Source organism: Oncorhynchus mykiss, chromosome 24 (assembly GCF_057628025.1).
Source record: "Oncorhynchus mykiss isolate SJ-2025 chromosome 24, ASM5762802v1, whole genome shotgun sequence".
In the NCBI taxonomy this organism is placed as follows: Eukaryota; Metazoa; Chordata; class Actinopteri; order Salmoniformes; family Salmonidae; genus Oncorhynchus; species Oncorhynchus mykiss.
Genome location: NC_143045.1, coordinates 41,644,128 through 41,667,889, shown reverse-complemented (window position 1 = coordinate 41,667,889; position 23,762 = coordinate 41,644,128). Strand labels below are relative to the sequence as shown.

At 46.3% G+C, this 23,762-nt stretch overlaps 1 protein-coding gene across 1 annotated transcript in view; it reads left to right on the top strand.

Annotated features, from left to right (window-relative positions):
- Positions 1-23,762, top strand: part of arrb1 (arrestin, beta 1) — a 78,015-nt gene that overhangs the window by 3,503 nt on the left and 50,750 nt on the right. The window contains exons 2-5 of the mRNA XM_036962082.2: positions 16,116-16,146; positions 17,426-17,486; positions 22,375-22,419; positions 23,275-23,471. Of these exons, the coding sequence (XP_036817977.1) occupies positions 16,116-16,146; positions 17,426-17,486; positions 22,375-22,419; positions 23,275-23,471 (334 nt within the window). The remainder of the gene's footprint in view (positions 1-16,115; positions 16,147-17,425; positions 17,487-22,374; positions 22,420-23,274; positions 23,472-23,762) is intronic.

The window sequence follows — 23,762 nt, the reverse complement described above, 5'->3', positions numbered from 1 at the left end:
CAGCCTCCACTCTTCTGGGAAGACTTTCCACTAGATGTTGGAACATTGCTGCTATAACAGCCTCCACTCTTCTGGGAAGGCTTTCCACTAGATGTTGGTACATTGCTGCTATAACAGCCTCCACTCTTCTGGGAAGACTTTCCACTAGATGTTGGAACATTGCTGCTATAACAGCCTCCACTCTTCTGGGAAGACTTGCCACTAGATGTTGGAACATTGCTGCTATAACAGCCTCCACTCTTCTGGGAAGGCTTTCCACTAGATGTTGGTACATTGCTGCTATAACAGCCTCCACTCTTCTGGGAAGACTTTCCACTAGATGTTGGAACATTGCTGCTATAACAGCCTCCACTCTTCTGGGAAGACTTTCCACTAGATGTTGGAACATTGCTGCTATAACAGCCTCCACTCTTCTGGGAAGGCTTTCCACTAGATGTTGGTACATTGCTGCTATAACAGCCTCCACTCTTCTGGGAAGACTTTCCACTAGATGTTGGAACATTGCTGCTATAATAGCCTCCACTCTTCTGGGAAGGCTTTCCACTAGATCATGGAACGTTGCTGTGGAGACTTTCTTCCATTCAGACACAAGAGTATTAGTGAGGTCAGGCACTGATGTTGGGCGATTAGGCCTGACTCGCAGTCGGCGTTCCAATTCATCCCAAAGGTGTCCGATGGGGCTGAGGTCAGGGCTCTGTACAGGCCAGTGAAGTTCTTCCACAACGATCTCGACAAACCATTTCTGTATGGACCTCGCTTTATGCATGGGGGCATTGTCATGCTGAAACAGGAAAGGGCCTTCCCCAAACTGTTGCCACAAAGTTGGAAGCACAGAATCATCTAGAATGTCATTGTATACTGTAGCGTTTAGATTTCCCGTCACTGGAACTAAGGGACCCGAACCATGAAAACCAGCCCCAGAACATTATTCCTCCTCCACCAAACTTTACCGTTGGCACTATGTAATCGGGCAGGTAGCGTTCTCATGGCATACGGAAAAACCCAGATTTGTTTGTCGGACTGCCATATGGTGAAACGTGATTCATCACTCCAGAGAACACGTTTCCACTGCTCCAGAGTCCAATGGCGACAAGCTTTACACCACTCCACCCGAAGCTTGGCATTGCGCTTGGTGATCTTAGGCTTGTGTGCAGCTGGCTGGGGCTGACTGAGGCTGGGGCTGACTGAGGCTGGGGCTGACTGAGACTGGGGCTGACTGAGACTTGGGCTGACTGAGGCTGGGACTGACTGAGACTGGGACTGACTAAGACTGGGACTGACTGAGACTGGGGCTGGCTGAGGCTGACTGAGACTGAGACTGGGGCTGGTTGGGGCTGGGGCTGACTGGGACTGACTGGGGCTGACTGAGACTGGGGCTGACTGAGGCTGACTGAGACTGGGGCTGACTGGGACTGACTGAGACTGAGACTGGGGCTGACTGGGACTGACTGGGGCTAGTTGGGGCTGACTGAGACTGAGACTGAGGCTGACTGGGGCTAGTTGGAGCTGACTGAGACTGGGGCTGACTGAGACTGGGGCTGACTGAGACTGGGACTGACTGAGACTGGGACTGGTTGGGGCTGACTGAGGCTGGGGCTGACTGAGACTGAGACTGGGGCTGACTGGGGCTAGTTGGAGCTGACAGAGACTGGGGCTGACTGAGACTGGGGCAGACTGAGACTGGGACTGACTGAGACTGGGACTGGTTGGGGCTGGGGCTGACTGGGACTGACTGAGACTGGGACTGGTTGGGGCTGGGGCTGACTGGGACTGACTGGGGATGACTGAGACTGGGGCTGACTGAGGCTGACTGAGACTGGGGCTGACTGGGACTGACTAAGACTGCGACTGGGGCTGACTGGCACTGACTGGGGCTAGTTGGGGCTGACTGAGACTGAGACTGGGGCTGACTGGGGCTAGTTGGAGCTGACTGAGACTGCGGCTGACTGAGACTGGGGCTGACTGAGACTGGGACTGACTGAGACTGGGACTGGTTGGGGCTGACTGAGGCTGGGGCTGACTGAGGCTGGGACTGACGGAGACTGGGACTGACTGAGACTGGGGCTGGCTGAGGCTGACTGAGACTGAGACTGGGGCTGGTTGGGGCTGACTGAGACTGACTGGGGCTGACTGAGACTGAGACTGGGGCTGACTGGGACTGACTGAGACTGAGACTGGGGCTGACTGGGGCTAGTTGGAGCTGACAGACTGGGGCTGACTGAGACTGGGGCTGACTGAGACTGGGACTGACTGAGACTGGGACTGGTTGGGGCTGACTGAGACTGGGGCTGACTGAGACTGGGGCTGGTTGGGGCTGACTGAGACTGGGACTGACTGAGACTGGGGCTGACTGAGGCTGGGACTGACTGAGACTGGGGCTGGTTGGGGCTGGGACTGACTGAGACTGGGACTGACTGAGACTGGGGCTGGCTGAGGCTGACTGAGACTGAGACTGGGGCTGGTTGGGGCTGGGGCTGACTGGGACTGACTGGGGCTGACTGAGACTGGGGCTGACTGAGGCTGACTGAGACTGAGACTGGGGCTGACTGGGACTGACTGAGACTGAGACTGGGGCTGACTGGGGCTAGTTGGAGCTGACAGACTGGGGCTGACTGAGACTGGGACTGACTGAGACTGGGGCTGACTGAGACTGGGGCTGACTGAGGCTGGGGCTGACTGAGGCTAGGGCTGACTGAGACTGGGGCTGACTGAGACTGGGGCTGACTGAGACTGGGACTGACTGAGACTGGGGCTGACTGAGGCTGGGACTGACTGAGACTGGGGCTGGTTGGGGCTGACTGAAATTGGTTGGGGTTGGGTTGGGGCCTGGGGATGCCCTAACACATTCTGCACTAACCTAAAAAAAAACAGACTGTCCTAACCCTGACCAGACCTGGGTTCAAATACTATTTAGGGTATTTCAATTAGACTGTCCTAACTCTGACCAGACCTGGGTTCAAATACTATTTAGGGTATTTCAATTAGACTGTCCTAACTCTGACCAGACCTGGGTTCAAATACTATTTAGGGTATTTCAATTAGACTGTCCTAACTCTGACCAGACCTGTGTTCAAATACTATTTAGGGTATTTCAATTAGACTGTCCTAACTCTGACCAGACCTAGGTTCAAATACTATTTAGGGTATTTCAATTAGACTGTCCTAACTCTGACCAGACCTGGGTTCAAATACTATTTAGGGTATTTCAATTAGACTGTCCTAACTCTGACCAGACCTGGGTTCAAATACTATTTAGGGTATTTCAATTAGACTGTCCTAACTCTGACCAGACCTGGGTTCAAATACTATTTAGGGTATTTCAATTAGACTGTCCTAACTCTGACCAGACCTGGGTTCAAATACTATTTAGGGTATTTCAATTACTTTCAAATAAATGTGGAAGTCAGTATTTAGATGTTTTTTTTATTTTAAAAGACAAGAAGTTGAATATTGGGAATGTATTTGGAAATACACTGACTCAAATACACCCATACATTTAACCCATACATTTTAACCCATACATTTAACCAATACATTTAACCCATACATTTAACCCATACATTTTAACCCATACATTTAACCCATACATTTTAACCCATACATTTAACCCAGGTATTTAACCCATACATTTAACCTATACATTTAACCAAGGTATTTAACCCATACATTTAACCCAGGTATTTAACCCATACATTTAACCAAGGTATTTAACCCGGGTATTTAACCAATGAATTTAACCCAGGTATTTAACCCAGGCATTTAACCAAGGTATTTAACCCATACATTTAACCAAGGTATTTAACCCGGGTATTTAACCAATGAATTTAACCCAGGTATTTAACCCAGGTATTTAACCCAGGCATTTAACCAAGGTATTTAACCCAGGTATTTAACCCAGGTATTTAGCCCAGGTATTTAGCCCAGGTATTTAACCCAGGTGTTTAACCACAGGTATTTAACCCATACATATAACCCAGGTATTTAACCCATACATATAACCCAGGTATTTAACCCAGGTATTTAACCCAGGTATTTAACCCCTACATTTAACCCAGGTATTTAACCCAGGTATTTAACCCATACATTTAACCCAGGTATTTAACCCAGGTATTTAACCCATACATTTAACCCAGGTATTTAACCCAGGTATTTAACCAAGGTGTTTAACCCATGCATATAACTAGGTATTTAACAATGCATATAACTAGGTATTTAACCCAGGTATTTAACCCAGGTATTTAACCCAGGTATTTAACCCATGCATATAACTAGGTATTTAACCCATGCATATAACTAGGTATTTAACCCAGGTATTTAACCCAGGTATTTAACCCAGGTATTTAACCCATGCATATAACTAGGTATTTAACCCATGCATATAACTAGGTATTTAACCCATGCATATAACTAGGTATTTAACCCATGCATATAACTAGGTATTTAACCCAGGTATTTAACCCAGGTATTTAACCCAGGTATTTAACCCATGCATATAACTAGGTATTTAACCCATGCATATAACTAGGTATTTAACCCAGGTATTTAACCCAGGTATTTAACCAAGGTATTTAACCCATGCATATAACTAGGTATTTAACCCATGCATATAACTAGGTATTTAACCCAGGTATTTAACCCAGGTATTTAACCCAGGTATTTAACCCATGTATTTGAACCCAGGTATTTAACCCAGGTATTTAACCCATGTATTTGAACCCAGGTATTTAACCCAGGTATTTAACCCAGGTCGGACCTATACTGACAAACCACGGCAGTGAACCTTGACCTTGATGTTGAGCTGATCCCATGTGACTTGTCATGTGGCAACAGAAATTAGCAGGGTGACAGAGACCCCCAAATACCCTATTCACTCACACACACACACACACACACACACACACACACACACACACACACACACACACACACACACACACACACACACACACACAAGGAACGCATGACGTATGAATATTAAACACGTGTTACAATTATTTCAGTCCTGAGGGGGGGGGGTGTGTGTGTGTGTGTGTGTGTGTGTGTGTAAGTATGTGCGTGCGTGTGCGTGAGAGAGCGAGAGAGATTTGCGTGAGCGTTTACACAACTTTTTCTGAAAAGAAAAATGAAATCACAGGGATCATTACTTCACTCACTGCCAACGGCGATCAATGTTTATCCACCTATTTACTTACCACTATATCACTGGGATGTGTGTGTGTGTGTGTGTGTATTTGTCTTGGCTAGGGATGAGTGGGAAGCTGGGGGAGAGTGTACAGTATATTGACTTAAATGGCTCCTTGTTAAGAGCTCTTGATTCATTTATGGATTGGGGCTGAAAGCATCTGACATACCGGGAACTGCTAGGGGAATCCACGCTGTCCCCTACAGAAGGATCGTCTCTGCCAATTCACAATAAATTGGCCTTCTGTTTCCCATGTGTCTCATTGCGTCAAGTCCTTCTGGAGAAGGGGTTGCTGGGTGAAGTGTAGGGGCTTTTCCAACGTACACAGCTTACGATGGGGCTTTACCTCCAAACTTTACCTCCAAACTTTACCTCCAAACTTTACCTCCAAACTTTAACTCCAAACTTTACCTCCAAACTTTACCTCCAAACTTTACCTCCAAACTTTACCTCCAAACTTTACCTCCAAACTTTACCTCCAAACTTTACCTCCAAACTTTAACTCCAAACTTTACCTCCAAACTTTAACTCCAAGCTTTACCTCCAAACTTTACCTCCAAACTTTACCTCCAAACTTTACCTCCAAACTTTACCTCCAAACTTTACCTCCAAACTTTAACTCCAAACTTTACCTCCAAACTTTACCTCCAAACTTTACCTCCAAACTTTACCTCCAAACTTTAACTCCAAACTTTACCTCCAAACTTTACCTCCAAACTTTACCTCCAAACTTTAACTCCAAACTTTACCTCCAAACTTTACCTCCAAACTTTACCTCCAAACTTTACCTCCAAACTTTAACTCCAAACTTTACCTCCAAACTTTAACTCCAAACTTTACCTCCAAACTTTAACTCCAAACTTTACCTCCAAACTTTAACTCCAAGCTTTACCTCCAAACTTTACCTCCAAACTATCTACTAGCTAGTTGTCTGTCTCTCTGTTTGTGTTCATGGATCCAAACTTTCATACCTCCAAACTTTACCTCCAAACTTTACCTCCAAACTTTACCTCCAAACTTTACCTCCAAACTTTACCTCCAAACTTTACCTCCAAACTTTACCTCCAAACTTTAACTCCAAACTATCTACTAGCTAGTTGTCTGTCTCTCTGTTTGTGTTCATGGATATCTACCAGCTAGTTGTCTGTCTCTCTGTTCATGGATATCTACTAGCTAGTTGTCTGTCTCTCTGTTTGTGTTTATGGATAACTACCAGCTAGTTGTCTGTCTCTCTGTTTATGGATATCTACCAGCTAGTTGTCTGTCTTTCTGTTTGTGTTTATGGATATCTACTAGCAAGCGGGCTGTTTCTCTGTTTTCATCGATAGATACTAGCTAGCTGTCTGTCTCTCTGCGCATAGATAGATACTAGCTATCTGTCTGTCTCTCTGCGCATAGATAGATACTAGCTAGCTGTCTGTCTCTCTGCGCATAGATAGATACTAGCTAGCTGTCTGTCTCACTGCTCGTGGATAGATACTAGCTAGCTCTCTGTCTCTCTGCGCATAGATAGATACTAGCTAGCTGTCTGTCTCTCTGCTCGTAGATAGATACTAGCTAGCTGTCTCTGTGCTTTCATAGATAGATAGATACTAGCTAGCTGTCTGTCTCTCTGCGCATAGATAGATACTAGCTAGCTGTCTGTCTCTCTGCTCATAGATAGATACTAGCTAGCTGTCTCTCTGTTTTCATAGATAGATACTAGCTAGCTCTCTGTCTCTCTGCGCATAGATAGATACTAGCTAGCTGTCTGTCTCTCTGCTCGTAGATAGATACTAGCTAGCTGTCTCTGTGCTTTCATAGATAGATAGATACTAGCTAGCTGTCTGTCTCTCTGCGCATAGATAGATACTAGCTAGCTGTCTGTCTCTCTGCTCATAGATAGATACTAGCTAGCTGTCTCTCTGTTTTCATAGATAGATACTAGCTAGCTGTCTGTCTCTCTGCTCATAGATAGATACTAGCTAGCTGTCTGTCTCTCTGCCTCTGAGCTCTTCATTGATCCTGTTAGCCATCATGGTGGACACTGACATGCATTTGGGGGAAAAGTGAAAGCTTGTTTGCATCTTCCTACTGAAGGCAGCGATGTCTGTCGTGGCCTGTGTGTTAATCAGGGAGAGACTGTCATCCCTCCTTCCCCTATCCACTCCCCCCTCTCTATCTTCCTCCCTCTCTCTCTCACTCTCTACTCCTCCACTTATCTGCCTCCCAACCCCTGCTCTGCCTTCCTGGACCCCTCTCTCTGTCTCTCTCTCTTCCTCCCTCCCTCTCTACTCTTCCACTTATCTGCCTCCCAACCCCTGCTCTGCCTTCCTAGACCTCTCTCTCTCTCTCTCTCTCTCTCAATCTCAAATGAGTTTCAGCAGGCTATGTTGCCAATAGAGAATGATTGGTTGATAGGGTCTAGAAAGCAGATCGGAGCAGCAGGAGATGATTGATTGATAGGGTCTATGAAGCAGATAGAAAAATCAGCATTTGATCGCAGACAGAGGGGCAGAGGCGCCAGAGAGGATGGCAGATGTTTTACGGGCTCCTAACAAACTGTGCTATTTTGTGTGTTTTCTCGCATTGTTTGAAACTTATGTTGCTGCTATCGTCACTTATGACCAAAAATAGCTTCTGGATATCAGGACAGCGATTACTCACCTCGTACTGGACAAAGATTGTTTCTTTAATGAGTCCGACGTTAATTATTTTCTGCTTCTCCGTGACCAGGCCCAAATCCCTGTGATTTGCGTGAAGAAAAGATGGAAATACAGGGGGCAGAGTTCAGGGTGCCTCGTGAGAATTCGTCGGCAAGTGGGTAACCCACCTCTACCATCCGTCCTATTGGCCAACATGCAATCACTGGAGAATAAACTGGATGATCTCCGTTCGAGTCTATCCTACCAACGGGACATTAAAAACTGTTATATCTTATGTTTCACTGAGTCGTGGCTGAATGGCGACACGGATAATATACAGTTGGCTGGATGTTCCGTGCAACGGCAGGACAGAACAGCTACCTCTGGTAAGACGAGGGGCGGGGATGTGTGTCTATTTGTCAATACCGGCTGGTGCGCAATTTCTAAAATTAAAGAAGTCTCAAGGTATTGCTCGCCTGAGGTAGAGAACCTAATGATAAGCTGTAGACCACACTATTTATTTACCAAGAGAGTTCTCATCTATATTTTTCGTAGCCGTCTATTTACCACCACAAACCGATGCTGGCACTAAGACCGCTCTCAACCAGCTGTATAAGGCCACTCAACCAAGTCTATAAGGCCACTCAACCAGCTGTATAAGGCCACTCAACCAGCTGTATAAGGCCACTCAACCAGCTGTATAAGGCCACTCAACCAACTCTATAAGGCCACTCAATCAGCTGTATAAGGCCACTCAATCAGCTGTATAAGGCCACTCAACCAGCTGTATAAGGCCACTCAACCAACTCTATAAGGCCACTCAATCAGCTGTATAAGGCCACTCAATCAGCTGTATAAGGCCACTCAACCAGCTGTATAAGGCCACTCAATCAGCTGTATAAGGCCACTCAATCAGCTGTATAAGGCCACAAGCAAACAAGAAAATGCTCATTCAGAAGCGGCGCTCCTAGTGGCCGGGGACTTTAATGCAGGCAAACTGAAATCCATTTTCCCTCATTTCTACCAGCATGTCACATGTGCAACCAGAGGAAAAAAAACTCTAGACCACCTTTACTCCACACACAGAGATGCATTCAACGCTCTCCCTCGTTCTCCATTTGGAAAATCTGACCATAATTCTATCCTCCTGATTCCTGCTTACAAGCAAATACTCAACCAGGAAGTACCAGTGACTCACTCAATAAGGAAGTGGTCAGATAATGCAGATGCTACACTGCAGGACTGTTTTGCTAGCACAGACTATGTTCAGCGATTCATCCAATGGCATTGATGAAAAACGGGTGAAATGGCCACCCGGACTATTTACATTGTGCCCCCCCTTTGTTTTTACACTGCTGCTACTTGCTGAATATGCATCTATGCATATTCACTTTACCCCTACCTACATGTACAAATTACCTGGTGAAATGGCAGGTGGTAGGTGCAGTGAAATGCTTATGTTCCTATCAATCAAGGGGCTGGTCCTCTACTCTACACTGGACAGTAACAAGAGGAAGTAGGGGCTGGTCCTCTACTCTGGACAGTAACAAGAGGAAGTAGGAGCTGGTCCTCTACTCTGGACAGTAACAAGAGGAAGTAGGGGCTGGTCCTCTACTCTACTCTGGACAGTAACAAGAGGAAGTAGGGGCTGGTCCTCTACTCTACTCTGGACAGTAACAAGAGGAAGTAGGGGCTGGTCCTCTACTCAACTCTGGACAGTAACAAGAGGAAGTAGGGGCTGGTCCTCTACTCTGCTCTGGACAGTAACAAGAGGAAGTAGGGGCTGGTCCTCTACTCTACTCTGGACAGTAACAAGAGGAAGTAGGGGCAGGTCCTCTACTCTGGACAGTAACAAGAGGAAGTAGGGGCTGGTCCTCTACTCTACTCTGGACAGTAACAAGAGGAAGTAGGAGCTGGTCCTCTACTCTGGACAGTAACAAGAGGAAGTAGGGGCTGGTCCTCTACTCTACTCTGGACAGTAACAAGAGGAAGTAGGAGCTGGTCCTCTACTCTGGACAGTAACAAGAGGAAGTAGGAGCTGGTCCTCTACTCTGGACAGTAACAAGAGGAAGTAGGAGCTGGTCCTCTACTCTACTCTGGACAGTAACAAGAGGAAGTAGGGGCTGGTCCTCTACTCTGGACAGTAACAAGAGGAAGTAGGGGCTGGTCCTCTACTCTACTCTGGACAGTAACAAGAGGAAGTAGGGGCTGGTCCTCTACTCTGGACAGTAACAAGAGGAAGTAGGGGCTGGTCCTCTACTCTACTCTGGACAGTAACAAGAGGAAGTAGGGGCTGGTCCTCTACTCTACTCTGGACAGTAACAAGAGGAAGTAGGGGCTGGTCCTCTACTCTGCTCTGGACAGTAACAAGAGGAAGTAGGGGCTGGTCCTCTACTCTACTCTGGACAGTAACAAGAGGAAGTAGGAGCTGGTCCTCTACTCTGGACAGTAACAAGAGGAAGTAGGGGCTGGTCCTCTACTCTACTCTGGACAGTAACAAGAGGAAGTAGGAGCTGGTCCTCTACTCTGGACAGTAACAAGAGGAAGTAGGAGCTGGTCCTCTACTCTGGACAGTAACAAGAGGAAGTAGGGGCTGGTCCTCTACTCTACTCTGGACAGTAACAAGAGGAAGTAGGGGCTGGTCCTCTACTCTACTCTGGACAGTAACAAGAGGAAGTAGGAGCTGGTCCTCTACTCTGGACAGTAACAAGAGGAAGTAGGGGCTGGTCCTCTACTCTACTCTGGACAGTAACAAGAGGAAGTAGGGGCTGGTCCTCTACTCTGGACAGTAACAAGAGGAAGTAGGGGCTGGTCCTCTACTCTGCTCTGGACAGTAACAAGAGGAAGTAGGGGCTGGTCCTCTACTCTACTCTGGACAGTAACAAGAGGAAGTAGGAGCTGGTCCTCTACTCTGGACAGTAACAAGAGGAAGTAGGGGCTGGTCCTCTACTCTGCTCTGGACAGTAACAAGAGGAAGTAGGGGCTGGTCCTCTACTCTACTCTGGACAGTAACAAGAGGAAGTAGGGGCTGGTCCTCTACTCTACTCTGGACAGTAACAAGAGGAAGTAGGGGCTGGTCCTCTACTCTGGACAGTAACAAGAGGAAGTAGGGGCAGGTCCTCTACTCTGGACAGTAACAAGAGGAAGTAGGGGCTGGTCCTCTACTCTACTCTGGACAGTAACAAGAGGAAGTAGGGGCTGGTCCTCTACTCTACTCTGGACAGTAACAACAGGAAGTAGGGGCAGGTCCTCTACTCTGGACAGTAACAAGAGGAAGTAGGGGCTGGTCCTCTACTCTACTCTGGACAGTAACAAGAGGAAGTAGGGGCTGGTCCTCTACTCTACTCTGGACAGTAACAAGAGGAAGTAGGGGCTGGTCCTCTACTCTACTCTGGACAGTAACAAGAGGAAGTAGGAGCTGGTCCTCTACTCTGGACAGTAACAAGAGGAAGTAGGAGCTGGTCCTCTACTCTGGACAGTAACAAGAGCAAGTTGGGGCTGGTCCTCTACTCTGGACAGTAACAAGAGGAAGTAGGGGCTGGTCCTCTACTCTACTCTGGACAGTAACAAGAGGAAGTAGGGGCTGGTCCTCTACTCTACTCTGGACAGTAACAAGAGGAAGTAGGGGCTGGTCCTCTACTCTGGAGAGTAACAAGAGGAAGTAGGGGCTGGTCCTCTACTCTGGACAGTAACAAGAGGAAGTAGGGGCTGGTCCTCTACTCTACTCTGGACAGTAACAAGAGGAAGTAGGGGCTGGTCCTCTACTCCGCTCTGGACAGTAACAAGAGGAAGTAGGGGCTGGTCCTCTACTCTGCTCTGGACAGTAACAAGAGGAAGTAGGAGCTGGTCCTCTACTCTGGACAGTAACAAGAGGAAGTAGGGGCTGGTCCTCTACTCTGGACAGTAACAAGAGGAAGTAGGGGCTGGTCCTCTACTCTGGACAGTAACAAGAGGAAGTAGGGGCTGGTCCTCTACTCTGGACAGTAACAAGAGGAAGTAGGAGCTGGTCCTCTACTCTGGACAGTAACAAGAGGAAGTAGGGGCTGGTCCTCTACTCTGGACAGTAACAAGAGGAAGTAGGGGCTGGTCCTCTACTCTACTCTGGACAGTAACAAGAGGAAGTAGGAGCTGGTCCTCTACTCTGGACAGTAACAAGAGGAAGTAGGGGCTGGTCCTCTACTCTACTCTGGACAGTAACAAGAGGAAGTAGGAGCTGGTCCTCTACTCTGGACAGTAACAAGAGGAAGTAGGGGCTGGTCCTCTACTCTGGACAGTAACAAGAGGAAGTAGGGGCAGGTCCTCTACACTGGACAGTAACAAGAGGAAGTAGGGGCTGGTCCTCTGCTCTAGACAGTAACAAGAGCAAGTCGGGGTTGGTCCTCTACTCTGGACAGTAACAAGAGCAAGTTGGGGAGGGTCTGCTACTCTGCTCTGGACAGTAACAAGAGCAAGTTGGGGAGGGTCTGCTACTCTGCTCTGGACAGTAACATAATGTCTTCCTGGAATCATTAAGATCCTACATAGAGGGAGGACAGGGAAGGAGAGAGGGAGGACAGGGAGGGATAGGGAGGGAGAGAGGGCAGGGAGGGAGAGAGGGAGGGAGGACAGGGAGGGATATGGAGGGAGAGAGGGCAGGGAGGGAGAGAGGGAGGGAGGACAGGGAGGGAGAGAGGGAGAACAGGGAGGGAGAGCGGGAGGGTGAGAGGGAGCACAGGGAGGGAGAGCGGGAGGGATAGGGAGGGAGAGAGGGAGGACAGTGAGGGATAGGGAGGGAGAGAGGGCAGGGAAGGAGAGAGGGAGGGAGGACAGGGAGGGAGAGAGGGAGGACAGGGAGGGATAGGGAGGGAGAGAGGGCAGGGAGGGAGAGGGGGAGGGAAGACAGGGAGGGAGAGAGGGAGGACAGGGAGGGAGAGCGGGAGGGTGAGAGGGAGCACAGGGAGGGAGAGCGGGAGGGATAGGGAGGGAGAGAGGGAGGACAGGGAGGGAGAGCGGGAGGGATAGGGAGGGAGAGAGAGAGGGAGGGCAGGGAGGGAGAGAGGGAGGGAGGAATGGCAGGGAGGGAGAGAGGGAGGACAGGGAGGGAGAGAGGAGGGGATAGGGAGGAAGAGAGGGAGGAATGACAGGGAGGGAGCGAGGGAGGACAGGGAGGGAGAGAGGATCGGGAGGGCGAGAGGGAGGACAGGGAGGGAGGGAGGGAGAGGGGGAGGGAAGAAAGCGAGGGAAGAAAGTGAGGGAGGCAAGGGGGAATGAGAACAGGGCAGGTATAGAAGGAGGGAGGATAGGGAGGGAAGACAGGAAGGGAGGGAGGATACGGAGGGAGGACAGGGAGGGAGGGAGGATACGGAGGGAGGACAGGGAGGGAGGGAGGATACAGAGGGAAGACAGGAAGGGAGGGAGGACAGGGAGGTAGGGAGGGAAGGATGATACTAGGGAGGACAGAGAGGCAGGGAGGGAAGGACGATACGAGGGAGAACAGGGAGGCAGGGAGGGAAGGACGATACGAGGGAGGACAGGGAGGCAGGGAGGGAAGGACGATACGAGGGAGGACAGGGAGGCAGGGAGGGAAGGAAGGACGATACGAGGGAGGACAGGGAGGCAGGGAGGGAAGGACGATACGAGGGAGGACAGGGAGGTACAGTAGTTGCATTGGACACCATTTAACAGTCAGGATAGGAGAGTGCCATCAGTGCTGAGTAAACTGAGTGAGTGACCGACCTGGATCCAAATACTATTTGTTATCTTTCAAACACTTTAACAGCGTTTGATTAAGCTTGACTGGAGCAATGACACCAATAGAATAGAGCCAAAAGTGTAAACACTTCTGGCACTCCAGGCAAACGCTGTTTGACACCAGGTGTGGTGAGAATGCCTGCCTCTCCCGTCATGGTTGTACGGTATTAGACGCCTCAGAGAGTCCGTGTTGTGCTATGGGCCTGCTGAGTATGGAATGCTGTTTGGGTCAACAACGATAAAAAAAAAAAAAAGATATTAGTCAAATAACATAATTTAATGCGTCAAATGAGCTTTTTTGACCAATCAGGACCTGAATATGACTGCATGTCACCCTGATAATTTGACACCTTCATTCATTCTTTACACAGTTATTCCACATGGATTACACTATGATTTCACAGCGATTCACCTACACGCATGCTATGATGCACAAGGCAGACACACACTTCTAAACTCAGGTCAGGTAAAAAAAAAAAAAAAGGTTTGCTAGCAGATGGATGCAAACAATGTTCTTTGCCCCCCAAAACAACATAGCAAAACGACATCATCTGTTTCAGTAGTTACACAGTTAGCTAACTAACGATCTAGCTAGGTGTCATCATGTAAAATAACCCCTAATTTATTAGACAGTTTTCATATTTGGTCAAGCCACACGAAGGTAGCTAGCTGCTTATATGGTTAGCTTGCGGGCAACAGGGATAGCTAGCTAGATATTAGCTAGCTAGATAGTTATTTTCGTGACCTGAAGTACGATTTAAATAGGAGACTAATAAAAGTGGCTGACTAGCTAATACTTAGACACATGGATTCCTAAATCATTGCTAAAAAATATTGAAAGTTATTGCAGTTTCTGGTCATTGTTTTCAGTCTGGTTGCATTGGTGCTTGGTACCAAGCTAAAGCTAATTACAGTAGCTACCCCACACTGTCCCCAGAAGTTGCTAATAACATCAGTATCAAAGATACATTTGTGAGTGACTTCCTAACGTAGCAGGGAAACAGCCTACCTCCGGTTTCCAAAATGTCATCAACGTTGACAAAATGCTTGATTATGATTCTGTATTTTGACTAGCTAGGATGAATCAGGTGTAACTGCTTGGGATGTGGCTGGCAAAAGACCATCCTTTCTCCCCCACCTCTGGGATGGTTGCATGTCTGGGACAATGTTGGACTAATTGTCATTGTTAATTATATTGATTAACTTGTCAGGCATGCTGTAGCTAATGACTAAATCTGGATTAGTTAGTCTTGATAGACTCTCCATTTTAGTAAGTGGAATATGTCCAAAAATGTTGTAGCCAACATTTGAGAATAGTTTGACTCTTCTGTCAATTATTCTATTTAAATTGGACTTTTCCCAAAATGTTAAATCCTTTGTAATTACAATATCTAAATATTATTACTTAATATTCAACTGGTATATAATGCACAGTAATCAAAGGAAATAGCCATTAATTCACTTTTTTTTCATATTTAATTTTCATATTTAATTTTAAACATTCTGGTATAAATGCTGGAATCTGTACTGTGTTCTTAAGGAATAGAGTAGTGTCACCTGCTAATTGACTGATAGCCAATGAACAGTAACGGTGAGCTGGGACATCCTTGACGAATTCCTCTCTTCACGTCAAACCTTTCAGGTGTTCCATGCTGAAGAGATACTGAATTAGTATTGCCATCATATGACATTCAAGTCACCTTTACACATTTCATACAAAAACTATGTTCAATGTACTCAAAATAATCCCACACGTGGCATTGCCTTTTTTGCGACCGACCACTGCTGGTGTTGGGTTTGCTGCCGCCATTGTTCACTCCTATGGTCTTATCAGGTTTCAGGTAAGACCCAAGCATTTACCCACCAGATTCAGAAGCTCGAAAACCCCATTAGAAAAAAAAAGAAACATACTTTTATTTCAGATAGTTTTTCCAATTGTACTATAATAACCTTAGTGTGGTCCAGTATGGCACAGCATTATATAACCTACAATCTAAGGCTGGAGGCCAATATGCAACTAGTACAGTCTAAGGACTGACCAAATATGGAACTGGTACAGTCTGACTGGACAAATATGAAACCGGTACAGTCTGATTGGCCAAATATGGAACTGGTACAGTCTGACTGGCCAAATATGAAACCGGTACAGTCTGATTGGCCAAATATGGAACTGGTACAGTCTGACTGGCCAAATATGGAACTGGTACAGTCTGACTGGCCAAATATGGACCTGGTACAGTCTGACTGGTCAAATATGGAACTGGTACAGTCTGATTGGCCAAATATGGAACTGGTACAGTCTGACTGGCCAAATATGGACCTGGTACAGTCTGACTGGCCAAATATGGCCACATCAAGATATTCTGTTGGTTTGAAAGGTCATTGTTGCAATCTAGTTTGGTTTCGTTGTTTTATTTGAATGAAGAAACTGATTGAGAAATTATATCAACTCCTAAATCTCTCTCTCTATTCCCCCCCCTCTCTCCCCCGTCTCTCTCTCTCTCTCCCACCCGTCTCTCTCTCTCTCTCTCCCCCCTCTCTCTTTCTATCTCTCTCTGTTTCTCTGTGTCCTTTTTCAGGGTATTCAAAAAAGCAAGTCCCAATGGAAAGGTGAGTTATACTTTGTGTTATTAACTACCTATCTGATAGCTGGAGCTAGCAGCTATAATAACTACCTATCTGTTAGCTGGAGATAGCAGCTATAATAACTACCTATCTGATAGCTGGAGATAGCAGCTATAATAACTACCTATCTGTTAGCTGGAGATAGCAGCTATAATAACTACCTATCTGATAGCTGGAGATAGCAGCTATAATAACTACCTACCTATCTGATAGCTGGAGCTAGGGTTAGGGTCAATAGGACTCTGCTAAGAGCTGTGATTCTCCTGTCTGGGCCGTGCTGGCTGGGCGGAGCTGGCTGGGTGGCGCTGGCTGGGCGGTGCTGGCTGGGCCATGCAGACTGGGCTGTGCTGGCTGGGTCATGCAGACTGGGCTGTGCTGGCCGGGCGGTGCTGGCTGGGCGGGGTTGGCTGGGCGATGCTGGCTGGGCGATGCTGGCTGGGCGGTGCTGGCTGGGTCATGCCTGTGTCTCCTTGTATAGTAAGTAGTCTGTAGGCCACAGCAGAGTAGATGGCTAGCTGTCTGATGTACCGGTCCTCACAGCAGCAGCAGCAGAGACTGTGGGAAGAATATGAAGCAGTTGCCTGGAGCTGACTCAGCTCCTGCTCTCTTTAGCTAGCTGGTCGTGTCAGGATTCTACACAGGGTTCTAAACAGGGTAATACACAGGGTTGTCCACAGGGTGCTTCACAGGGATCCACACAGGGTTTTTAATATAGTTCTCCACAGGGTTCCACATAGGGTTCTACTCAGGGTTCTAAACAGGGTTCCACACACGGTTCCAAACAGGGTTCTACTCAGGATCTAAACAGGGTTCTACTCAGGGTTCTAAACAGGGTTCCACACACGGTTCTAAACAGGGTTCTACTCAGGGTTCTAAACAGGGTTCCACACACGGTTCTAAACAGGGTTCTACTCAGGGTTCTAAACGGGATTCTAAGCAGAGTTCTCCTGGTCAACCACAGGATGACCAGGGGATATTGGGGACAGACATAGTTAATGTTCGTAGAGAGAAATACTTACAGAAGCCTGAAGATACTTCCTCTTTATGAAATCATTTATTCATCAATATCTACACAGTTGAGACAATTGTAACATATACACTTTCTTGTGTTTGTATATTTAAATTATTACTTTCTTTTGAAGGGAACGTGATATTTTAGTCCCAAAAATATTGATGATATTTGACTTTTTAGAACCATGAAATCTGGTATTAAACTCATTATCTCATTACACTATTGTCTGAAAGCCACTGTTGTCATCCGCAGCTCACAGTGTACCTGGGGAAGAGGGACTTTGTGGACCACGTTGACCTGGTGGAACCCGTAGGTAAGACAACCCTAACCATAACCTCTAGTTAACACAACCCTAACCATAACCTCCTCTAGTTAATATAACCCTAACCATGACCTCTAGTTAACACAACCCTAACCATGACCTCTAGTTAACACAACCCTAACCATAACCTCTAGTTAACACAACCCTAACCATAACCTCTAGTTAACACAACCCTAACCATAACCTCTAGTTAACACAACCCTAACCATAACCTCTAGTTAACACAATCCTAACCATAACCTCCTCTAGTTAATATAACCCTAACCATGACCTCTAGTTAACACAACCCTAACCATAACCTCTAGTTAACACAACCCTAACCATAACCTCTAGTTAACACAACCCTAACCATACCCTCTAGTTAACACAACCCTAACCATAACCTCTAGTTAACACAACCCTAACCATAACCTCTAGTTAACACAACCCTAACCATAACCTATAGTTAACACAACCCTAACCATAACCTCTAGTTAACACAACCCTAACCATAACCTCCTCTAGTTAACATAACCCTAACCATAACCTCCTCTAGTTAACATAACCCTAACCATAACCTCCTCTAGTTAACATAACCCTAATCATAACCTCCTCTAGTTAACACAACCCTAACCATAACCTCCTCTAGTTAACACAACCCTAAACATACCCTCTAGTTAAGATAACCCTAACCATAACCTCCTCTAGTTAACATAACCCTAACCATAACCTCCTCTAGTTAACACAACTCTAACCATAACATCCTCTAGTTAACACAGCCCTAACCATAACCTCTAGTTAACATAACCCTAACCATAAACTCTAGTTAACACAACCCTAACCATAACCTCCTCTAGTTAACACAACCCTAACCATAACCTCCTCTAGTTAACATAACCCTAACCATAACCTCCTCTAGTTAATATAACCCTAACCATAACCTCTAGTTAACACAACCCTAACCATAACCTCCTCTAGTTAACATAACCCTAACCATAACCTCTAGTTAACACAACCCTAACCATAACCTCCTCTAGTTAACATAACCCTAACCATAACCTCCTCTAGTTAACATAACCCTAACCATAACCTCCTCTAGTTAACACAACCCTAACCATAACCTCCTCTAGTTAACACAACCCTAACCATAACCTCCTCTAGTTAACATAACCGTAACCATAACCTCCTCTAGTTAACATAACCCTAACCATAACCTCCTCTAGTTAACATAACCCTAACCATAACCTCCTCTAGTTAACACAACCCTAAACATAACCTCTAGTTAACATAACCCTAACCATAACCTCTAGTTAACACAACCCTAACCATAACCTCCTCTAGTTAACATAACCCTAACCATAACCTCCTCTAATTAACACAACCCTAAACATAACCTCTAGTTAACATAACCCTAACCATAACCTCTAGTTAACACAACCCTAACCATAACCTACACTAGTTAACACAACCCTAAACATAACCTCTAGTTAACATAACCCTAACCATAACCTCTAGTTAACACAACCCTAACCATAACCTCCACTAGTTAACACAACCCTAACCATAACCTCTAGTTAACACAACCCTAACCATAACCTCCACTAGTTAACACAACCCTAACCATAACCTCCTCTAGTTAACATAACCCTAACCATAACCTCCTCTAGTTAACATAACCCTAACCATAACCTCCTCTAGTTAACACAACCCTAACCATAACCTCCACTAGTTAACACAACCCTAACCATAACCTCCTCTAGTTAACATAATCCTAACCATAACCTCCACTAGTTAACACAACCCTAACCATAACCTCCTCTAGTTAACATAACCCTAACCATAACCTCCACTAGTTAACACAACCCTAACCATAACCTCCACTAGTTAACACAACCCTAACCATCACCTCCACTAGTTAACATAACCCTAACCATAACCTCCTCTAGTTAACACAACCCTAAACATAACCTCTAGTTAACATAACCCTAACCATAACCTCTAGTTAACACAACCCTAACCATAACCTCCACTAGTTAACACAACCCTAAACATAACCTCTAGTTAACATAACCCTAACCATAACCTCTAGTTAACACAACCCTAACCATAACCTCCACTAGTTAACACAACCCTAACCATAACCTCTAGTTAACACAACCCTAACCATAACCTCCACTAGTTAACACAACCCTAACCATAACCTCCTCTAGTTAACATAACCCTAACCATAACCTCCTCTAGTTAACATAACCCTAACCATAACCTCCTCTAGTTAACACAACCCTAACCATAACCTCCACTAGTTAACACAACCCTAACCATAACCTCCTCTAGTTAACATAACCCTAACCATAACCTCCACTAGTTAACACAACCCTAACCATAACCTCCTCTAGTTAACATAACCCTAACCATAACCTCCACTAGTTAACACAACCCTAACCATAACCTCCTCTAGTTAACACAACCCTAACTATAACCTCCACTAGTTAACACAACCCTAACCATCACCTCCACTAGTTAACATAACCCTAACCATAACCTCCTCTAGTTAACACAACCCTAAACATAACCTCTAGTTAACATAACCCTAACCATAACCTCTAGTTAACACAACCCTAACCATAACCTCCACTAGTTAACATAACCCTAACCATAACCTCCTCTAGTTAACACAACCCTAAACATAACCTCTAGTTAACACAACCCTAAACATAACCTCTAGTTAACATAACCCTAACCATAACCTCTAGTTAACACAACCCTAACCATAACCTCCACTAGTTAACACAACCCTAACCATAACCTCTAGTTAACACAACCCTAACCATAACCTCCACTAGTTAACACATCCCTAACTATAACCTCCTCTAGTTAAGAGAACCATAACCATAACCTCCCATTCTACGACCCTGCTCTGTGTACCAGGTTGGTAGAATGGGACATACAGTACACAGAGCAGGGTGGTAGAGAGGGACATACAGTACACAGAGCAGGGTGGTAGAGGGGGACATACAGTACACAGAGCAGGGTGGTAGAGGGGGACATACAGTACACAGAGCAGGGTGGTAGAGGGGGACATACAGTACACAGAGCAGGGTGGTAGAGGGGGACATACAGTACACAGAACAGGGTGGTAGAGGGGGACATACAGTACACAGAGCAGGGTGGTAGAGGGGGACATACAGTACACAGAGCAGGGTGGTAGAGGGGGACATACAGTACACAGAGCAGGGTGGTAGAATGGGACATACAGTACACAGAGCAGGGTGGTAGAGGGGGACATACAGTACACAGAGCAGGGTGGTAGAGGGGGACATACATAGCACATACAGACCCTGCTCTGTGTACTGTATGTCCCCCTCTACCACCCTGCTCTGTTTACTGTATGCCCCCCTCTACCACCCTGCTCTGTGTACTGTATGTCCCCTCTACCACCCTGCTCTGTGTACTGTATGTCCCCCTATACCACCCTGCTCTGTGTACTGTATGTCCCCCTCTACCACACTGCTCTGTGTACTGTATGTCCCCCTCTACCACCCTGCTCTGTGTACTGTATGTCCCCCTCTACCACCCTGCTCTGTGTACTGTATGTCCCCCTCTACCACCCTGCTCTGTGTGTACTGTATGTCCCCCTCTACCACACTGCTCTGTGTACTGTATGTCCCCCTCTACCACCCTGCTCTGTGTACTGTATGTCCCCCTCTACCACCCTGCTCTGTGTACTGTATGTCCCCCTCTACCACCCTGCTCTGTGTGTACTGTATGTCCCCCTCTACCACCCTGCTCTGTGTACTGTATGTCCCCCTCTACCACCCTGCTCTGTGTACTGTATGTCCCCCTCTACCACCCTGCTCTGTGTACTGTATGTCCCCCTCTACCACCCTGCTCTGTGTACTGTATGTCCCCCTCTACCACCCTGCTCTGTGTACTGTATGTCCCCCTCTACCACCCTGCTCTGTGTACTGTATGTCCCCCTCTACCACCCTGCTCTGTGTACTGTATGTCCCCCTCTACCACCCTGCTCTGTGTACTGTATGTCCCCCTCTACCACCCTGCTCTGTGTACTGTATGTCCCCCTCTACCACACTGCTCTGTGTACTGTATGTCCCCCTCTACCACCCTGCTCTGTGTACTGTATGTCCCCCTCTACCACCCTGCTCTGTTTACTGTATGTCCCCCTCTACCACCCTGCTCTGTGTACTGTATGTCCCCCTCTACCACACTGATCTGTGTACTGTATGTCCCCCTCTACCACCCTGCTCTGTGTACTGTATGTCCCCCTCTACCACCCTGCTCTGTGTACTGTATGTCCCCCTCTACCACCCTGCTCTGTGTACTGTATGTCCCCCTCTACCACCCTGCTCTGTGTACTGTATGTCCCCCGCTACCACCCTGCTCTGTGTACTGTATGTCCCCCTCTACCACCCTGCTCTGTGTACTGTATGTCCCCCTCTACCACCCTGCTCTGTGTACTGTATGTCCCCCTCTACCACACTGATCTGTGTACTGTATGTCCCCCTCTACCACCCTGCTCTGTGTACTGTATGTCCCCCTCTACCACCCTGCTCTGTGTACTGTATGTCCCCCTCTACCACCCTGCTCTGTGTACTGTATGTCCCATTCTACTACCACTATAGTATTCTTCTTTAATTGAGTTGATTCAGAAGCACATCTTGTGGTGCTTGGGAGACCCAGCATATAGTTACTGTGGTTTAGTCGGCAGGGATTTGTGTGTTTGACTTCAGGCAATAGGTGATGTGTGATATAATCAATAATTTTCTGATGAAAATCACCTGTTTTTTCCTTGAGACCTTGCCATGTTCAGTAGGCTACTGTTTCTGATGATGAAAGGGGTCTGATTTCACACGCCAAGATTCACTTCTCCTTATTTTTCCAGACGGCGTGGTGTTGATAGATCCGGAGTACCTGAAAGAGAGAAAAGGTACTGTGAAAAGAGAATGTCTGCTGTGAAAAGAGAATGTCTACTGTGAAAAGAGAATGTCTTCTGTGAAAAGAGAATGTCTACTGTGAAAAGAGAATGTCTACTGTGAAAAGAGAATGTCTAGTGTGAAAAGAGAATGTCTAGTGTGAAAAGAGAATGTCTACTGTGAAAAGAGAATGTCTACTGTGAAAAGAGAATGTCTGCTGTGAAAAGAGAATGTCTACTGTGAAAAGAGAATGTCTACTGTGAAAAGAGAATGTCTGCTGTGAAAGGAGAATGTCTAGTGTGAAAAGAGAATGTCTACTGTGAAAAGAGAATGTCTACTGTGAAAAGAGAATGTCTGCTGTGAAAGGAGAATGTCTAGTGTGAAAAGAGAATGTCTACTGTGAAAAGAGAATGTCTAGTGTGAAAAGAGAATGTCTACTGTGAAAAGAGAATGTCTACTGTGAAAAGAGAATGTCTGCTGTGAAAGGAGAATGTCTAGTGTGAAAAGAGAATGTCTACTGTGAAAGGAGAATGTCTACTGTGAAAGGAGAATGTCTAGTGTTCTAATGGCAGCTTGAAATTAAGCTTAAATCCACCAGTGAACAAAACTACTTGTCATGACATCATTAGTGGTCATCATGACCTCCTTAGCCTGATCCTCATGATGTCATTAGTCTGCTTATCATGACATCATTAGACGGGTTGTGGTTTCAGCAATATATTGCATTTCTAAAAGGTATAATTAAACAAACCCCCGAGGTGCCTTGTTGATATATCGGTCTGATATACCACGGCTGGCAGCCAATCAGCATTCAGGACTCGAACCACTCAGTTTTATAATGATATTTCACTCTTTTCTTCTCTCCTCAGTGTTTGTGACGTTGACATGCGCCTTCCGTTATGGACGTGAGGACTTGGATGTTCTGGGCTTGACGTTTCGAAAGGACCTCTTCGTGGCCAACATTCAGGCCTTCCCTCCAGTGCCCGAAGACAAAAAGAGGTTAACTCGCCTTCAAGAACGCCTGATCAAAAAGCTTGGGGAACACGCTCACCCTTTCACCTTCGAGGTAATGTTCAACACCACTGTGACCATCTCTATTAGGAGTTGTTGTTGTTCTTTTTGTGTTTAGTGTTGTTGTTTTTGTTTTTTGGTACCGTGTACTTTAGGGACTACAGTGGAAATAAGTCTCTCATTACGTTGTACTGTGTTTGTATGTATTATTTTAACTGACAAGATAAAAATGTATCTGTCAATGATCTCGTCCTAATTTTAAACCTCCTGTCAGCTGTTTTAAGTACTAATTTTAAACCTCCTGTCAGCTGTTTTAAGTACTAATTTTAAACCTCCTGTCAGCTGT